At 36.4% G+C, this 21,132-nt stretch overlaps 1 protein-coding gene across 1 annotated transcript in view; it reads left to right on the forward strand.

Moving 5' to 3' along the window:
- The window catches only part of LOC124789733, a 451,761-nt gene that overhangs the window by 416,344 nt on the left and 14,285 nt on the right, over positions 1-21,132 (forward strand). The window contains exons 17-19 of the mRNA XM_047257185.1: positions 6,088-6,255; positions 16,214-16,309; positions 18,666-18,817. Of these exons, the coding sequence (XP_047113141.1) occupies positions 6,088-6,255; positions 16,214-16,309; positions 18,666-18,817 (416 nt within the window). The remainder of the gene's footprint in view (positions 1-6,087; positions 6,256-16,213; positions 16,310-18,665; positions 18,818-21,132) is intronic.

Consider the following 21,132-nt stretch of genomic DNA (forward strand, 5'->3'; position numbering starts at 1 on the left):
AGAAAGCAGCTAAAAAATACTTCTTTGTTTGTTGGTGTTTCATAGAATGCAGCAGAGCTTTTTCATTGACCTCAAATATAGTTCAGTCTTTCATCTTGCTCTTACTTTTCATTTTACATTTTAAAATAAAGTAAATGCCATAAATATCTCCATAAGCAGTGCAAGAACATGTAATAATTGCTGGAAGTGCAGTTGTTAGGACAAGACTACTCAAAATGAAAAAAAAATGTAATTTTGGGTTGTTATGAATATCAGCTTGTTGGACTATATTGCTGTTTCTAACTGAGACAGAATGGTCTTGTTGCATCTGTTGACTTTGTGACAGCTTGCATCTGAACCTTTTTTTGTGGCAGCTGGGTTGCCTTATTACGTTTCAGGAACTGCTAAGAGTTTTTGTCTGTTACGTCAGCACTGCTTTGATAGAAGTAGTCATTGCAGAAGATGCTGTCATTGGCTAGGATGCCTCTGGCTGCGGAAGTACGTGTAGCTGATAACCCTGTTTGCAAATAATATCAAATATATGACAACTGAATGTCGACATGTTCTCAAGCATTCATTTTCAGAAGCAGTCTTTAATGCCAATACTTGAACATTCAAGATGTAGTGAGTTGATAAATTCTTTATATTTTTTGATGTACATTAAGAAATCGTACTACAATGCTGACAATGCCTGTTAACAACCTGTAATTATCTAACTGTAATAATAGTTATTGTGCAAATTTTAACCATTTGGATGTTCTTTTTGTTTCCTTAACTACTTCATCTAACATAATACTACTTAATTTTTTCCATTGTCAAATGCAATGCTTTTTAATGGATTGAATTTCATTTCATAAAGCAGCAGAGCTTAGCCATTAATTTAAAATTTTCAAATACATTTCTCAATTTTTAAATTTTATTTTTACATGTTGACATGGTGGTATTTATTTCTTCTACCGAAAACTCTGCAGATGAGAATAATTCTTCTAGTTCTAGCTCTAAGGGGAATTATAGCTACTTTAGAGAGAATGTCTGCAATTGAATTTACAATGAACTGTATGGTGCGCGGTTCAGTACAAGTGTGAATAAGTAAGACATAAATTGAATTGAATTGAATTGAATTTTATTTGATCCTGTAAGATTACATCATGTACAGTAAATGTACGTGTAATATAGGACATGTCAAAGTATTAAAATTCTTTATCAATTATTTTTCTACACCTTTAGCTTACATTTTTACATCACTGATAATGAGTAACAATATATACAAATTTAATGGCATAAGTATTCTGCAACACTGTAAAACTCTTTTTCAATGAGATAGTCTTTAAGTTTCTTTGTAAATTCATTGTGAAGTACACTATCTTGCAAGGTTTTGGGCAGACTTCTTAGTAGTCTGATACCAGAGTACTGGGGTCCTTTTTCTAGCATTGCCAGTCGGTGGGGTATGCTCCGTACTTCATTCTTCTTTCTTGTATTGTGGGTGTGTACACTAGCATTTGTAATCCAGTCCTCACTACCTTTTGTGATGTACATTATTGTTTTGTATATATATAATGATGAAAAAGTTAAGATACCTAAATTCTTGAAACAGTTTCTGCATGTTTCAGAGGTCTTTCTTCTTAAAATGGTCCTAATTGCTTTTTTTTGTAATGTGAACACTCGTTTTGTCTCTTGTTTGTTTGAGTTTCCCCACACCGTCACTCCATACTGTAAGTATGGTTCGAAAAGTCCATGATACACTGTACACAGAAGGTTCTTGTCTGAATACTGTGATAGCTGCATCATTAAGAATATGACAGAGCTCAGTTTCTTACAGACATTATTAATATGTTTTTTCCATTTCAGTTCATTATCCACAAGAATACCTAAGAATCTAGCAGATTCTACTTCTTCCAGCCTTGTTCCGTCAACCTCTAAATCCATGTCTACAGCCTTTTCCTTGTTTTTAAACACTGCATACATAGTCTTTTTTAGATTTATAACCAGTTCATTTTCCAACAGCCATTGAGCTGTGACATTTGCAGATATGTATGCTCTTCTCTCAAGCTGTTCCATATTTTGGTCACTATTTAGTATTGTCATGTCATCAGCATACAATATTTTCTTTTCTTCCTCCTCAACACCTATATCATTAACAAATACATTAAATAACAATGGCCCCATTACCGAACCCTGCGGCACTCCATATTTGATGGATTGGGTTTCTGATTGGTATGAGTTTCCTAATGATACATACTGCTTGCGGTTGCACAAGTATGATTTTATCCATTCACCTGGTTGCCCCCGAATGCCATAGTTGCTTAATTTTTGTATCAGCATTTCATGGTCAATGGTGTCAAATGCCTTTGAAAGATCCAGAAACATTGCAGAGACAACCTTTTTCTCGTCTAAGGACTGTAAAATGTATTCTGTTAGACTGACAATTGCTGATTCTGTAGATTTACCCTTTCTGAAACCATGTTGTGAGGTCATGAGAATGTTATGTTTGTCCAAATAGTTAACTAATCTGGTATACATAAGCATTTCTAGGATTTTTGAGAAACCTGATATCAGTGAAACTGGTCTGTAGTTGTTGGGATCATCCTTACACCCTTTCTTGTACACTGGCACTACCTTCGTTATCTTCAGTTTTTCTGGAAAAATTGCATCTCTGAAAGAACAGTTTGCTATGTTCAGCAGTGGTGTTATTATCTCCTCACATACCAGCTTTATTACATGATTTGATATTTCATCATCACCAGCTGATTTCTTGGACTTCAGTTTCTGTATAGTTTTCCGCAATTCATCTTCCGTGACTGGTCTTAAGAACATAGTACTGCATGATCTTCTTGGTACCTTAATACCCTTCTGTTTTTGACTATTTCTTTCCAATTTTAGGTTTTCTACTACACTGATATAGTTATTATTCAGTATGTTTGCTATTTCCATACCATCTGTGACCACTGTGTTGTCTACTTTAATTGACCTAATACCTTCTTCTTTGTTTGACCCATCTTTTTCCTTTCTTTCAGCATTGATTGCCTTCCAAGCTGCCTTTGCCTTGTTTTTTGAGTTCGCTATAGTGGTGTCAATTGCTCTTGCTTTCGCTTCTCTTATTGTTTTTCTATACTTCTTTTTTAACATTTTATAGTTTTCAGCTTCGCCCATCCGTCTCACATCCTGAAGCTTCCTTCGCTGTTCTAGTATTTCACTCGTAATCCACTGTGTTTGATCTTGATGCCTTTCTTGTCTCTTTACTTTGGGAAATGCTACATTAAAATGGTACTTAATTGTTGAAATAAATGCATCATATTTTTCATTTACACTCTGGGCCTGTAGGATTTCATTCCAGGTTTCCTTACTTAACATTGTTCTAAAGATGTTGATATTTTGTTCACTGATGATCCTAATTTCTTTGGTTGTTTGTTTTGGTTCTGATACTGTGTCATTACTTCTGCAAAAGCTGATTAGTTGTCCATGATGATCAGATATTTCTGTCTGAACTACATGTGACTCATAGTTACACATATTAGTAATTATGTTGTCAATAATTGTCTCACTTTGTGAAGTCACTCTTGTTGGTGCAGTTATTGTCACTTTCATGTTATGCTGTATTAACAATTCTTCAAAATCCTGTCTTATTTTTGTGTCTTTTCCCATGTCAATGTTGAAGTCTCCACATATAATAAGATTTCTCTTCATATTCATTCTCAATAAGCTAGCAACTTTTTTTAGAAAGATGCTAATATTGCCACATGGTGACCTGTACACACAAAACACTCTAAAATCTTCTGCCACTATACCAGTAACTTCAAAGTCTTTTTCTCTAGCTATGGGAAATGTAGCAGCTTCACTGTTTACATTCTTTGAAAGAGTACCTGTTTTAATATATATACAAACGCCACCACCCTTATATTTAGATCTGCAGAAGTAACTAGCTAGTTTGTAGTCCTTTACTGCCACATTATGTATTTTACTTTCAGTTAGTCCATGTTCACTTATGCATAATATGTCTGGTCTTACTTCACTCAGGAGTACTTCTGCTTCTAATTTTTTGTTACCAAAGTATTGTATATTTTGATGAAGTACTTTTATGTAATTTTTATTTTGTTGGTTTACATGTTGTGAGCTGTATTCTGGGGCAAATTCTTTAGTATCGTCTTTTTTTGTATGGTGCTTATAATTTTCTTTTCCAGCTGGAGTGTATGATTTTTCATCCCCTTCAGGCCATATTAGTTTCCCTTGCATCTAATGATTTTGCAGACATCTGCAAACATTCTGCTGAACGTTACAGACCCCAGTCTATTTAAATGCAAGCCATCCTTCGCTAGTGAGTTTTTACATAGGAATTTGTTTGGGTCTATAAAAATTGCCCCAAGACGATCACATTGTTCTTTAAGAGCACAGTTTATTTTGGCGATATATTTTTCACTCACCGACCTTCTGTTTATGATTCCGCTAAGTATCAGACGAGATCCTGCATACATATTTCTTGCAGTACGAATCATGTTTCTTGTTTCGCTTGCCATTTCTTCCTCACTGCTGCTCCTTAACGAATTCGTCCCAACATGTATAAACACCCCATTATAGTTATGTCTGGTTTCAGAATCTGGTTCTGTAGTATCTTGTCTTGCATTTACCATATTTTTAAAATGTTTACCGAGTTGATGCGTTCTAATGCCAGGTCGTACGTCGATCTTGCAATTGGGGACAGCGATATTCTTCAGCAGCGAATCGCCAATTATTAAAAAGTCATTTTCCTTTTGTTGCGTATCTGTCGCCTTGTTTTTCCTTTTGCTGTATGTCACCACCTTCCATTTATATTTATCTTCCGGTTTTTGGCTTACTGAGTTTACCGAGACATCAACGGGAACACTTGAAATGTTGTTTTTAAAGTACGATCGGTCATTCGTATTTTCGCGATCTTCTTGCTTTTCCGTTTGATGGCTTTTACACACACAGGACTTCTTTTCTTGTATTAATGTATCGTTTTCTTTCTTGATGGTTGAAAGTTCGGTTTTTAATGCCTCAATGTCACTTCGTAGTAACTTTATAATTTCGTTTTTTGTATCAACTGCACTTACAAGATCGGCCGTTTCGTCACGTAAACAACCGTGACATGTCCACGGAAAATCATCGCTGACGAACTTTAGATTTACTTTCGCGCACTTTTCGTGTAACCAGAAGTTGCATTTGATACACAGAATACCCTTCATCACACGCTTTTTACATTCTCTACACGAAGAACTGTTCATTTTTTGCCTTTTTAATGAGAGAGAAGCGTCACTACACTTTCCTATCGGCGCCATCTTAAATGTTTCACTGAGAATGGCAGACGATAAGCTAATCAAGAGTGAGATTACTTTTCCTACTAAGGTGAATGTTGCACCTCCAAGATGCTTATTAGTATTAGTATTAGTAGTAGCAGTAGTAATAGTAGTAGTTGTTGTAATGCTATCTTTTATTAGCTGGCAAATATCAAGATTTAATTTTTAAAACGAGTTTCCTGACGAGCTCTTTATATGTAATTTGGAAGAGCGGGAACTGCAAGTTCCAATTTACACTATCTTAGGAGCCTGAATGTGCCATCTTTGAGGGGATGCTAAGTATGTTGGCATAACGCTTTTAAAATCGATTGTGAACACCAAAATTATACATTTTTCAACTTTCAAAATAACATTGGAAAATGCTCTTTATGTCCTTTAATTCAAAGTTCAGTCCTACCAATAAGAATAATCTGTATGCATTTATTATCAGATGAGACACAGTAACAGGGATGAATATCAGTGCATGGTTATTATAAGAGTTTCAAATATTTGTTGAAGCACCTGCATAAAAATTAGCTAAATGCCAAAGTGTATTTGGAGCAAGTAGTTTTAAGAAGTTGACCAGGACCGCTGTACCTAGGGCAATGTAGAGCATTATGAATTATTATCAGCTGTAGCATTGATGATAAATGTGATGATATCTATGGCACTGCATTGACACAAGCATTTGTGTGAAGAATACAAATCGAAACATGAATAATTGCTTCACTTTGCAATTGTGTTTTTTTTTTTTTTTTTTTTAAATTGGTTAGAAACATGTATGTGGTTCGAAAGTTAAATTTGACCTTTATGCTTTCAGAGAAAGCATCATCAGCCACCCCAGAAGTGAAGAAACCTTGTAGCTTGCCACCTCCCACAACTAGGCCACCACCACCTGTGGAACAACGTTCATCAGCATTCCAGAGACCTTTGCCTCCCACACCTGAGGGAAAGAAATTTCAGCTACCCAGTCCTGACAAAAGTCACAGTGAGTTATTGTGTTGGTGCTATTATATCATAGTCACATATTTTAATTAAACTTATTTTTTTTCATTCTGTGAAAGAGAATAAGATTGATGATATGCCATTTTTATCTCGGTTTTTGCTGTTTGTAGTTGAACTGATAAAAGAACTGGAATGTGATATCTGAGTTTGAGTTTCAAGGACCAAAATATTATTACACAGGTGTGTAAAGGTATTGTAAGGAAGGAAAAGTTATTCAAAATATGCGTTAAGAATGAGGAATTGGAGAAAAATGTATTAACTGAAATAGTGAACAATTCTTAGTGTCACTGATGTGTAAAAGCACTGAAATATCATGGGACCTCTCCTCTTCATTGCCCTCCCATATATATGGGACAGGTACCAGGTCACAAGTATTTTCAAGCCCAGTGCATGTCTTAGCCAAGTGATAGAGGATGTAGGATGATTATGCAAGGGTTTTGCAAAGCAGGATCATGTTGTGGTTGTAGGTGGAGTGGGAAACAGTATTGATAGGGATCAGGGCTTCAATATTGAGTGTAAACTGGTAAAAACAGCACCTGCAATGAACCATATAAATGTTGGCTTGGTTCCAGATTTCATGTGGTTTGATCAGCCCCAATTGAACAGCTCTATCAGGAGCATCAATATGGAGCTAGATCAGCTGCTTCCAGCAGCTACTTTGTCAGGCATAGGTTTGGGTCCTGTTGACGGTATTGTTAGGTTGGACTTCGCAAGACATGGCCTGCATCTCAATAGGAAAGAGAAGGGTAAACTGGCTGGAATGATAGCAAAATCTTTAACCCTTTCACTACGGTGGACTTCTGTAGAAGACGGGAGCAAATGTGCCGCTCAGCCGGTGGACTGCTGTAGCAGTTCCACCTCACATCATATTTCTCAGCTTCACTATGCTCGACTTGTGTGGAAACTTGACCTATGCATTATCTAGCAGATTTGTTCAAAGTATATAGTTTCAAAGCATTGGTTTTGTTTGAGTTGCACTGATCATTTCCTGCCTTGTTTATAATCTGACGTGGAGGAAGCTCTTTCTCTCATACTGGATAGTGACTTCGAAGATGAAAGCGAATATCTTCTGAATCTAACAATGAACATGTAACACCTACCTTAACTGCTTCTACATCAGGCTACTGTAGCTGTTCCATTGACATTGCAGACTTTGATTTGTGCACAGACACAATATCAAAAACATGTGTGATTTGTATAAATATTTTCCCAAATAAATATATAGTATGAAGTCCAATAATTGTGAAAACTTTTGTGGCGGTGTTCGTAGCGACAAACACTTGGCTGTGGAAATGGCTTACGAAGTCACCGCCACACTTTTAATAGCGGGCCGACGGTCCGCTGGAACAGTGAACAGAAAGATGAAAGCCCAAACACTCATATTAAATAAAAGTCGGTACTTATCTTTTATTAGTGAAGATACAGTAACATAGTAGTGAACTCGGTGTCTATAGAAATCTGTCTAGTTCGAGTCGGAGCGGCTCGGTCAGCGTCGGCTGACGACAAACAACAACTCTGCTGCGATGAACACACAACTGACTAGCAAGTACACAATTCGGTGGCGAGTATACAACTGAGCGGCGAATACAGAACTGTCCTAGCGCTCGCGACTCCAGCGCTTAAGAAGCCAGAAGCCAGCGGTGGCGCGCGCAGGCTTGCGGCGATTTGCTGTCTCGCTGGCGCTGCTTATGCGGACGGCGTCCGGACTTTGATGCTGCCAACCTTTTGGCAGCGGGCTCGGTTGGCATTACTGGCTAGGACATAACAAAAACACTGTGAGTGTGAATGCAGTACAGAGTAGCGCCACAGGTAGCGCAAAAAATGCGCCATACAGTGAGCATGGCCGGGCGGGCCTGCTGCTCATCCACAGCACACGTCGCAACAATCACGGTGCCGGCATGAAAGGGTTGGGGGGGGGGGGGGCACTGAAACTCTTGGGAGTACTTTTTTTAGACTAAGATCAATGTCCAATCATCCTACATTGATTGAAATTAAGTCTAATGAGAAGTTCACACAGGCGGGTACTAGAGATGTTAAAATATCACAAGATTATCATAACAGTACAGTGAAAAATAATGTTAGTATATCACAAGATTCACATAAAGGCGCAGTGAAAAATAATGTTAGTATATTGCATCAGAATATCAGCAGATTAAAAAACAAAGTAGATGAGCTTCGTGTTTGTTTGGAAGATTTAGAAACTTAGGGTTGAATAGATGTACTATGCCTGTCTGAACATCATGTAGTCACAGGTATGGAATGGTAGGTGGATACTAGCTTTCAGCACATGTAAGTAGAGACACTATGGAGAGAGGAGGAGTTGCCATATATGTTAAAATCTGTCAGTGTGAAAAATTTGGAAACTAAAAAATTTTGTGTAGAGCAACATATAAATGTTGCATGTGCGTGTGAGCTTAAACTAAAGAATGGCACTTTTATAATTGTAGCTGTGTATAAGTCCCCATTGGGAAATTTTCAACTATTTTTGAAAAACTTGGATTCTTTGTTGTGCTATCTGTTAGACAGAGGGACACAAATTATTGTTTGTGGGGATTTCCGTGTAGATTTTAAGAAAGAGTCCAATAGAAAGCTTGACTTTGAAGTGTTATTTGGTTCGTTCAACTTGACATCAGTTATTGATTTTCATGCTTGGGTGGTACAGGAAAGCAGCACACTGATAGATAATGTTTTCGAACCCCAAGATAAATTTAATCAAATAAAAACTTTTCCTGTTAAGAATGGTCTGTCTGATCAAAATGCACAGCTAGTTACAGTATGTAACATAGCTCCATACAATAACACAAAACAGTCCTCCAGAATAGGGCATTCAATTAATGATTTAACAATTCAAAATTTTAGGGAAAGCTTGCAACAGTTAGACTGGGATGAGGTTTACAGGGAATGTGAAGCTAATTTAAAATTTAATCTGTTTCATGATATCTTAGTGAGTATATTTGAAAACAGTTTCCCTAAGGAAATGGTGAAATATAATTGTAAGAAACCATGTAAAAAGCCATGGATTACTAAAGGGATAAAAATATCTTTTAAACAGAAAAGGGGCATGTATCGTATAGCTAGCAGGAGCAACAATCCCAAAACAGTGAAACAGTATAAAAACTACTGCACTCTATTAAGAAAATTAATTAAAAAGTCCATAAGTATGTGCATTATGTCTGAGATTAGCACATCTGAAAATAAAATTAAAACAATTTGGAATATTGTTAAAAGTGACACTCAATGAAAAGTGTGTCAACAAAAAGTCAGAAGTAGAAAACATTTTTAATAATAATTTTTGACTGTTGTAGAGAAAATAGTATCCAGCTATCCATTAGAAAATACAAGGCTGTATATCGTTGGTGAAGAAACAATACCACATAAGTAGCAAAATAAGAATTTTACGTGAGAGACAAAAAAATATCTAAAATTCCTAATACATTTCACAGCGGCCCTAAATTTGCATCGTAGCACTACAAGGAAATATTGGATCAAATAAAAATGTTAAAAAAAAAAGCTTTGGAAAGCTTAATTACGGCACATACACGAAATTGTCTTGGTATTTATGCCATGATCTGTTACTTACGCGGTATTTGTTTGTCAGTCTCCCGGCATGACTTCACATTTACGTTGGTATTTGGTGCTGAGAAAGCTAGTAGGAACATGTTTTGGAGCATTAATCATTTTTTATTGAAAGATTTCATAGAAACATTTTTAATAAATATACTGTTTACATAGTTCCGATAATGTCTGCACATTTCGTCGAGAAAAATCCTAAACATCACTCAAAGCAGCAACAGAGAATTACACTGCACTGACACTCGTCACACAGTTATCTCCGCGATAATTTTCATTCAAAAGGAATGTTGTCATAATAACTATGACAATCTTTAGGAAGAACAGATTTAAGTTGTTATAAATGATCCCATTTGGATTTCTTGATTTTCAGTCTTTCCTTGTATAGTTTCGGGAAGCAAACATCTCCAAGAATTTTCCTTGGACGCCTTGGTAATTCCTGCCACACCTCGTTGAAAGAGCACTTGTAGTAAATAATACCATTTGGGTGGTACTGTAGTGCCCTCAGATCGGTAACTGTAGGCCAATTTTTGCAGTTTTTCCAGTCCTAATTGAGTCGTATAGCCACAAACTTTTCTCTGCTTAGTTGTTGAAAAATGAGTAATCTAGGTAATGAACTTCGTATGGCTGTGGCTTTTTTCTCGCTTCTTTAGATATCATAGAGTATTGGCTAGGATGTGTAACGTCATGTCCTTTAAGCTTGCACTCAATGGAACTGTGAACTGAGTCACATTCCATCTGAGTATGGCTTTTCTCCAAAAGCTTTTGTGGTATGTGGAGCCGTCAGAATACAGAATGACTTGAATGGGATTTTTCTAATCGTTCTGGATAGGGTGTCCACGATGCATGAGGCAAAACATGATGCAACCAAATCGCCTTGCATTTCATTGAACCAGTAACATACTGCATCACGACTTTCTAAATTATGCAATGTAAAGTTATGAACAGCCACCTTTGTTTCATAATAAACTGCACTTGCACTTAAAAATGGAGCTACTCTCAAGGCGTGTAAGTCTATGGTGTACACTGAGCAGAGCTTCTGCTGGGCTTCTTTCTTGTCAGCATCTTTGTGCATCCTTGCCTGCTCTCTCCGTTCTGTGTTGCTTCCACATGTCTTCACTCAAGTTACCAAGCCTGCAACTACAACACAAGTCACAGTGGTCTCTCTTGGGGGAAAATAAACTAATAATACTATCTTCTAAAATCAAGTTAAAGGTAGCCCGACTTCATGGTGAAACCTTCTTTGCATGACATTTTTCCACATAGAGTCCATACAGCTGTTGTTTGGATTGAAGAATAAGCTGAAGGTACAACTTTGAGGAGGATTTCCTGCAGTAATGCGATGGAAGTTTCAGAAGAGAGTCCAGGAATTCTTTCATGAAGGTTCTCTCATCTTTCTTTTTCGTCTGTTTGATTCTAGGTCATGACGATTCTGTAACAGGACTCATCCCATGTGTGGAGTTACCCAGAAAATATTGGGCAGTCCATTCTTTAATCCCAAGAGTATTGAGAAACATCTTTTTGCATACTTTATGTTTCCCCAGCTCATTTTTCAAATGATAAATGAGCGTCCCTTTTCTCCTGGATTTGCCAGTGTTCTTCACTGGACGTTTGGTTGGAATTAATTCCTCAATGTTGATAATGTAAACATTCCTCTGATACCATGACATCATTTCCCAAAATCTGTTAAATACTGCCTGCCTATCATCAGCAGAAAACTGATGACACTTCCTTTGAACCTATTTCTGGCACATCTTCGAAGTACATGTTGGACCTAATTTTCGTGCCTCTCTTGGAGTATCATGAGTGACTTTACCAATTCGACTTCTTTTGTATCCAATATATGCCTGTCCATGTATTCTCAGAATTTTATTGGCATTTTTCTTCCAAACATCAGGATGTGGTTTGGACTTCCTTTTCCTGTCACTGCTTAAGTCACCATAAAATTCTTGGCCTTCACTGTCAGCATCATTATTGCTCCCGTGATCTTCTGATAATTTGTCCAGAGTGTTTGGCAAAAAATGAGCACCATCACATAGCAATGAGTGTGAAGTACTGTCGTCTCTAGTGGAAACTGTGACTGTGGTTTCATTTTGAGCATTGTTGGATACAGCCACTGAAGTTTCTAGATGGAAAAATATTTGCAAATTAATTTAAGCAGACAAAGATGAAGGTCAAATTCATGTATTTATGAGAACAATGGCATCAGTAATACTATTAACAATAATCCTAAGAAAATTTACCTGCGTCATTAGATGTTGCAGTAACTGAGAACCACACATACAAAATTAATTCTTCTTCTGTAAATGTAACTTCAGCATTATGACTTTTCTCACCTGTTGTTTGTTCTGCATTTATGGGAGATGCTACAAGAAAGTGGACAGTCTAGAAATCTGTGGCAGAAATGAAAAAAGCACAGAATGAGTGAAGTGGGGGCATTCTGATTTATATCACAATAAGACACTTGTGGTGCTACTAACATACAAAGGTGAATAATAAAACAATTTTCTTACCGCTGCCAGTCACTCTCAGGAATGATTCTCTGCTCTCGTAAGCTGATTTCAGCTGAGAAACAATTTCGTCTTCAGTAAAAAGATTGTCATCTATATCACTGTCCATTATCATGAATGAAGCTACAAGCATGGAACCACTATCGAGCACTGTTAAATACGTAATAAGGCAGTAACGATGTGCTGTGGCTGCGCGCGCTTTTGCATTTACACGATATTGTTTATAGTATCCATAGATACACGGTATTTAATTCTCTATAGTTCCACGGTATTGCCATCTATTTATTTGCTGTGTTACATACACGGCATTGTTTTAGATAATTTTTTCATGGTAAATAATAAACCTTTTGGCGTTATGGCATTAAGAGCAGATGCACCTACGGTCAATGACATCATCTGACTGAAAAACAAAAATCGGCAATTACGCGGTATTGTTTCTTCATCGATGATATGGAAGGGGCAGTACCTATGCAACTTGATAAAACTGAAATTCAATCCACCTTTCCTATTGAAATTAGGAAAATAATAAATTCATTAAAAGTAAAAGCTCACATGGAATTGATGGCTTTTCCAGAGCATTAAAAGCTTGTTCCCAACAGGTAAGTAGGATTCTCAGCCACATATGTAGTAGCTCACTGAAACAGGGCATTTTTTCCAGTTAGACTGAAATACACTATTGTTAAACCATTGCATACAATAGGGGATAGGTCTGATGCTAACAACTACTGCCCAATCTCACTTCTGACAGATTTATCCAAAATTCTTGACAAAGTAATGTATTCAAGAGTAGCATCACGTATTTGTAAAAATGAAGTACTAACAAAATGTAAATTTGGTTTTCAGAAAGGCTTTACAACAGAAAATGCTATATATGCTTTCACTAATCAAACATTAAATGCTTTCAATAACTGAATATCACCCATTGGGATATTTTGTGATCTCTCAAAGGCTTTTGATTGTGCGATTCATGAAATTCTTCTAGATAACCTTGAGCATTGTGGTATGAGTGGGACAGTGCACAAATGGTTTAACTAATACTTAATTGGAAGAATGCAGAAGGCTAAAATTAACAGTGACGATAGTCTGCAAAAACCAGTAGAGTCCTCTAACTGGGGAGGTATCAAGAATAGTGTCCTACAGGGTTCAGTCCTGGGTCTCTTGTTGTTCTTAATGTATATTAACGACTTGCATCATGAAGATGCAGAGTTAGTTCTGTTTGCTGATGATACAAGTACAGTAATCACACCCAACAAGCAAGAATCTGCATTCTATTGGCATCTAACAGGAGTTCTTCAACCACAAAAATTCACCATTCTTTCAGCCAATTCAATACATCTGTTGAGTCTTGTTTTACCAAGGACCAGTTTAAATGCCTCTGTAACTTTTTCCAACACCGCCACATACCATGTAGAAAACAGCCTCTACTCATTACTTGGCAGACAGAGACTTTTGAATTGCAGAATGTGAACATTCATCTTTAAATGTCAACTTTAAATTATGTCACTAGATTGCAGCATCAAAGTAATATATGCAGTTTTCATTGCATTTGACTATACTTGTCACTGTGAGGATTTGTTAACTTAAATACTTTTTTATTGTTACTTTTTAGATTTTATTGGCACCACAACACTTGATACGCTATGAAACCTCCTGTTGACATACGTGCTATTGGCTAAGAATAAAACTTACTTACTGTAAAGTGGCCACACAGAATAGAGGAATTGGTTATGATAGATAAGACCAAGTATTCCTTTATGTGATGGTATGACAATGTGTCTTGTATATTCTTGGTCTCCTTAGACCCATGTTGTCTATGGAACCCAACACTGTTTGCATTCATTTCAGAGGTCAGAAGACACATTTTATTCCATGTTTGTTGAAGAGCTTGCCAACCTTGAAGCACATACTGCCAACATAAGACAGGAAAACCACTCTACGAGGGCTATCCACAAAGTACATTACATTTTGGAATTAAAAATAAATAAACTATTGGAAAATTTTTTATTATATGCAGATGAAAGTCACACTTCAATACTACTTTTCTACATAGTTGCCATTTAAATTAAGACACTTATCGTAGCGATGGACGAGCTTGGAAATTCCTTCGTCGTAAAATTCGGCCGCCTGCGCCTTCAACCACGTGGTTACATTTTCTTGAAGCTGTGTGTTGTCATAAAAACGCTGCATAGCCAACCATTTCTTCATTGCTGGGAATAAGTGGAAGTCGCTCAGTGCCAGGTCGGGACTGTACGGCGGATGAGCAAACAAATCCCACTTAAAAGATTCGAGAACTTCACAAGTGGCATTTGCCGTGTGGGCCCGGGCATTGTCGTGAATCAGCAAGATCTTTGAGCACAACTTTCCCCTGCGCTTGTTTTGTATTGCTCTTCTGAGGTTGTGCAGAGTTTGGCAATACCTTTGAGAGTTTATTGTAGTGCCTCTTTCCAGGAAATCCACAAAAATCGTATTTCTACCGGGTTACTGATTAACCACATGGTTGAAGGCGCAGGCGGCCGAATTTTACGATGAAGGAATTTCCAAGCTCGTCTATCGCTACGATAAGTGCCTTAATTTAAATGGCAACTATGTAGAAAAATAGTATTTAAGTGTGGCTTTCATCTGTATATAATAAAAAAAATTTCCAATACTTTATTTATTTTTAATTCCAAAACGTAATGTACTTTGTGGATAGCCCTCATAGTAGAGTTCTTAACAACTTCTGGGTGTTCTTAATGTTTAATACATTCTGATGACATGCATTGTGAATCTGCTTCTCAGAGTGTCCATTATGGACAAACACAGAGTGGAGATGACTAAGTTCTGCTGATAGTCTCTCTGGATGTGAGATAGCTCAAATTATGAATTGCCTAACAATATACTGCTGTGTTGGGGTGGGCCACAATATTAGTAGCTCATAAATACAGTTCAGTGCCTGTTGATTTATGGAACACATTACGACCAAGGAACGATCTTCTTTTCTACAAACTATGACATCCAGAAAAAGGAGGTGTCCATTTTTATCCACTTCCACAGTGAAACAAGTACTAGAATGGATAGAGTTTAAATGTTCTAAAAATGAAGTTATGGTTTGTCCTCATGTGCCATACTACACAGAGGCATCATCTACATATCTTCAAAAACATATTGATTTGAGAACTGCATATTGAAGTGCTTTGTCCTCAAAGTCTTCCATAAAAAGGTCAACTACTACATGAGACAGAAGACTCCCCATATCAACACCATCAGTTTTTTCAAAATATTAGTTATTGAATACAAAGTGTCAAGATGAGCACATGTTTTAAGACATGTATGATTGTCCTCTTCCAGTTTAGTTCTTGTCTGTTACAACAAATCCACCAAGGCACTCATGTGAACAAAGAGACCACACCAAAACTCACTAATATTTCACTTGGTTTGAGGTACAAATTCTTGACTCACCACACAAAGTCTTCAGAATTTTGAATGTGGTATTCACATTTTACTACCAGAGGGCTCCAAGTAGAAGCCTGATATGTTGCTAGTTAGTATGTTGGTGCTATAATATTGAAGACGTTATAGGGGAATCAATAGGTCATGCTTAAGAAATAACAGCTGTTCAAATATTTGAGAGTCACTGATTTCAGAATGATAGTTTCTCTGTAGCAGAGTATGTGTTGTTATGGAACATTTTGGCATATTAAGGTTGTGTTCTGGGCTGGAGCCTGCAAAGGGCAAGGTGATTCAAGTCTGCCTGTCCCAGAGTTTTAACCTTTGAGCAAGTTTCATATTCATGTTTGTTTCAGTATAAGAATTTACCAAGATGTTATGGTAGCTGTTTACACTAATTTCACTGTTTATAATGATATGTTTATCATTTTTCAGATATCACACCTCATCAAACAACACCAGTATCATTCAGGCAAATGCCATGGTTCCATAACATTGACAGACAGAGAGCAGAAGAGCTGTTACGCAATGGTGAGCCAAGATTTATCATAGAGATATTTTTCTAGAAAAACTATTTATCTCTGAAGGTGACTTGTTAATTTTAGCACAATGTCTTTTAAATAACGGGAGCTTTTCTAGAGTACATTATCGTTAACATGAGATTTGTTATTAGCTAAAGTAGTAGCAGTAGTTTATCCATTCTTACACCAGTAACATGGTGGAAATGATTCGCTAACATTAGTTGCTTTTTACCTATTCTGTTTCTATAAAGTCTCATTCTTCTTTTCTTTATTCAGGGCCAAATTTTACTGTGCCTTTGTATCTCAGGCTGAATCCTCCTCTGTGTTGACTATAGTCTACAAAATGTGGCTATTTCCAAACAGATATATACTGCTTATTCCCATGGTGATATATGTTATGAGAAAACTGTATGACAGATTGAAATTGCAAATTTTACCAGAGGTGGAGTAGTATCACGCACACATCAGGCACAGAGTTAAATGAACAAACCTTTTAGTTGTTGGTGGCCTTTGTTCTTTTATTTACGAGTCACATTTACATGGTGGAAGTGTAGCCTAAAATATGTGGTTATAAAGTAATGGAAAGTCCATGATGAAATACAACAATATGGAAAGGAGAGATTGCTACTCACTGCATAGAGGAGGCACTGAGTTGCAGACAGACATTTTAACATCTGGAGGTAGTAGCCATCTGTGTGTGAGGTGTTGTGTGAATGTGTCTGAGTTCTACTTCTGAGGAAGGACATAATCCAAAAGTTTAAATATTTCAGTATTCTTTTTCGTTCCCCCTGTCTACCAACTTCACACCTCCTCTATGTGATGAGTAGCAATCTATCCTTTCCATATTTTTGATATGTGGTTAATACCACTCTAGGAAGTTAAGTAGCATTTTTGTGTCTTATATCAAGATTAAAATATTCGCAAATGCTTCTTATAGCCTGAAGTTCTTAGTAATTCATTCACTGAGCGACTGTGCAACTTTTATAATGCTTTGGCTTTATTCATGATACTTCCTTCATATCCATTGAGTGTCCCCAAACATTATTACACATTGCGACTAATACCTCAGAATTATATTGATTAACAGTGAGTTATCTTGTAGCTTCTATCCAATATGTCACCATTTTTGAACTTAAGGCAGTCATTTTGAAACTCATTGAGCATGGGTCTTATTTGCAGTTTTACTTTATCAACAACTCACTGTTGACCTAATTTACCACTGAGTTTAGAAAGTATTGCTATTGTTCTGCTATGTTCACCATTGCTTATGCAAAGATTAATAATCCTTTGTATTACACTGCCCTCATTAGTAATGTTCAGCTTCAACCAAAAACTGTCCCACTATTAACACTAAAACTGAGGAGAACTATTGAAAAACTAATAAAGCTATCTCTTGACTGCCAGTGTTGTGGTTTTTCCTGACAGCGCTTACCACATTCTGTCCTGCAAACACAGACATGTTTGAACATCTACCACACAGCCAAGACTTGGCTCCCAACATACTGACTCCAACGAAGAACTTCAAGATGCTCTTACAGGCTGGCCAAATTTTATGCAGAAAGAATTTGTCAACTTGTTAATACATATTATAAATGCCAAAATCTGAATAATGATTAGATACAGAAGTAATACAAAAGTATAATTTTAAGATTCCCCTAACAGATTTCCTTTATCTATACAGTATTTTATTTGTAGTCCAGTGGAGGTTACTTTCCAGATAACCCTCATGGAAGCAACTGTTGAAGGCTCTCTTCCTGGATGGAAGTTATGGAATATAATGTGTGCCTGAATGAGTAATGACCACAAAATCTTGATTTGCCTCATGACTGAGCCTGTGTTTGTTCCCTCTTTTCTAAATTCTGCTTTCTTCCTCTGAATTAGTGTTGCCTATTTTCTCCTAATGATTCCGAAATTCCAAATGAGTGCTGTTGCAGGTTAGCTGTAGTCCTAAGTGTAAATGCAGTGAGTATTGTATTACATTTTTTACTCTGTGAGTTTGTACAAAGAAAGAAGAAAACACTGTAATAATTGTAACAATTTTGGCAGAAACAGGCGTTTTGTCTTTTCAGGTGCTATTTCTCATGGTTACTCTCAGTCAGTTTGAAACATTTATGACAATATGCCTACTTTGGAGTCTTTTAATTGTAAATGAGTTTTGGCATTTCTCCTTTGTATTTAAAATCACAACACAAATAGTACTAATATGGTATAAATTTACAACTGAAGTTGGTGTTATAGAGAAAGGATAACAAATCATTTTTTGGTACTTTGTATCTGTACTTGGGCATCAAAATTGTGACAAGAATACAATCATAGTCTTATGATTATTATGTTGATTTTTATTGATGAACTTCTATTCTTTTTAGGTGAGGATGGATGTTTTGTTGTAAGGCCATCAACTCAGACATCAAACCCTTTAACATTGACTCTGTGGTACAAGAACCGTATTTTCAACATTTGTATCAGACATAGAAAAGATGGAAAATATGCTCTTGGCACTGAGAAAATAAATGAACAGGTTGGTATTAAATAATATATATAAGCCCCACAATGTGTAGGGGGCCATATGTCCTACACTTTTCTCTACAAGAAACTTTAGGTTAATGTGTTGTTCTTAATTTGTTAAATTAGGAAATTACACAAAACAAACTATATTGTACCAAGACAAGAAAGATCTAGTGAGTTGTCTATCAAACTAGTTGGGGATAGCTGTTTTTTCCACTCAAGTACAGCTTTTACAATTTATAATGGTCATTGGGGAAGTTTTGCAACAAGCTGTACATTTCATCATGTGTCAAAATGCTTTCCAGCAACTTTGCACACTTTTGCATTTGTATCAACTTCATACAGATCTGTCGAGGGTCTGGACACACAGTTGATATATGTTTTTAGGGGATCCTTTTAATTAGAAAAGTGTGCCATTTTTTGCATGTTATTAGCATTAGTGAGCTACACAAAGTCACACAGAATTGAGCCTGAGCAAGAGAGAGACATTTTGGCACCAGTAATCCAGTAATTTTCAACTGTTTGCAACATTAAAGTGGAGAAGCTATATGTCAGTCCTAGAGCTTTAATCAGGTTGAAAATTTTGACAGGCACTCCTTAATGGACTATCAGCTTTGTTTGTTCTTTTTCTTTCCACTGCCATGTGTTTCAGAACTCCAAGGAAAATGCCCACTATTCTATTTTTCACAAATAACACTTCATAAATGTAAATTCAGGTTGTCATACTGTCTCCTAATTCTCCTCTCCACGTCATCTTCATAGTGCACGGCTCCTACTTGGTCTGACACCTGTGCGTCACACATCTAGTCTGTGCACATACCATCCCTCCCTCCTGCAGTCATAACCTGCAAACTGATTTTTACATTAAATTACTTTAGATTAATACTTGTTCCATAGATCATGAATACAATATTTTCTAATGATGTGGAACATGTCAGTATAACACAAGTTTTCAACACACAAGACAATTATATACATATATATAGCTCTCCCTCTTTTTTTTTTCAGTTTCTACTTCATAACTAAAAATTCATCTATTGAGTAGATGGAACTGTCATTCAGAAGTTCTTTTGATTTTTTTCTAAATGTTATCAGTTAGACTATTAATGCTATTTGGCAAATGATCAAAGATTTTTGTGTCAGCACAATTCGCCCCTTTCCATGCCAAAGTCAGATTTATCCCAGAATAGTGAAGATCATTCATTCTTCTAGTTTTGTAACTATGCAGTTTGCTATTGTCTTTGAATTGGAATGAGTTATTAATAAAAAATTTCATAAGTGAATATCTGTATTGCAAAGGTACTACGAATATCCCATGTTCCTTAAATAAACGTCTGCAAGGTGATCTTGGGTGAGCTCCATCTATCATTCTGATTACACTCTTTTGTGCAGTGAATACTTTTTATCTTAATGATGAATTGCCCCAAAATATGATGCCATGTGAAAGCAGTGAATGAAAATAGGCATAATAGGCTAATTTACTGATATGTGTATCACCAAAATTTGCAATAACTCTAACAGCATAAGTAGTTGAACCTAACTATTTCAGCATTTGATCAATGTGTTTCTTGCAGTTCAAATTCTCGTCAATGCACACACCCAGAAATTTGGAATATTCTCCCTTAGCAACAGACTTCTGTTTAAAGTCTATATTTATCAATGGTGTTATGCCATTTATTGTAAGGAATTGTATATAGTGAATTTTCTTAAAATTTAGTGAGAGTCCATTCACAGAGAACCACTTAATTTTCTGAAAGATGTTATTTACAATTTCCTCAGCTAATTCTTGTTTGTTAGGTGTGGTTACTATACTTTTACCATAAGAAAATGGAACTAACGTTGCATCTTCATGGATACAGAGTGGCAAGCTATTAATATATATTGAGAACAACAGGGGACCAAAAGTCTTAATCCCATGGGACACCATTCTTGATACCTCCCCAGTTAGAGGACTCTGCTGATTTTTGCATGCTGTCTTTACTGTTAATTTCAACCTTCTGCATTCTTCCAGTTAAATATGAATTAAAATATGGTGCACTGTCCTACTCGTATTGCAATACTTACACTTATCTAGAAGAATTTCATGAGTCATACAGTCAAAAGCCTTTGAGAGATCACAAAATATCCCAATGGGTAATGTTAGGTTATTCAGAGCATTTAATATTTGATCAGCGAAAGCATAAATAACATCTTCTGTAGAAAAGACTTTCTGAGAAGCAAAGTGACATTTTGTTAATGATTCATGTTTACAAATATGTGAAGCTAATCTTGAATACATAACTTTTTCAAGAATTTTAGATAAAGCTGTCAGAAATGAGATTGGTTGAT

Source organism: Schistocerca piceifrons, chromosome 3 (genome assembly GCF_021461385.2).
Source record: "Schistocerca piceifrons isolate TAMUIC-IGC-003096 chromosome 3, iqSchPice1.1, whole genome shotgun sequence".
Taxonomy (NCBI): Eukaryota; Metazoa; Arthropoda; class Insecta; order Orthoptera; family Acrididae; genus Schistocerca; species Schistocerca piceifrons.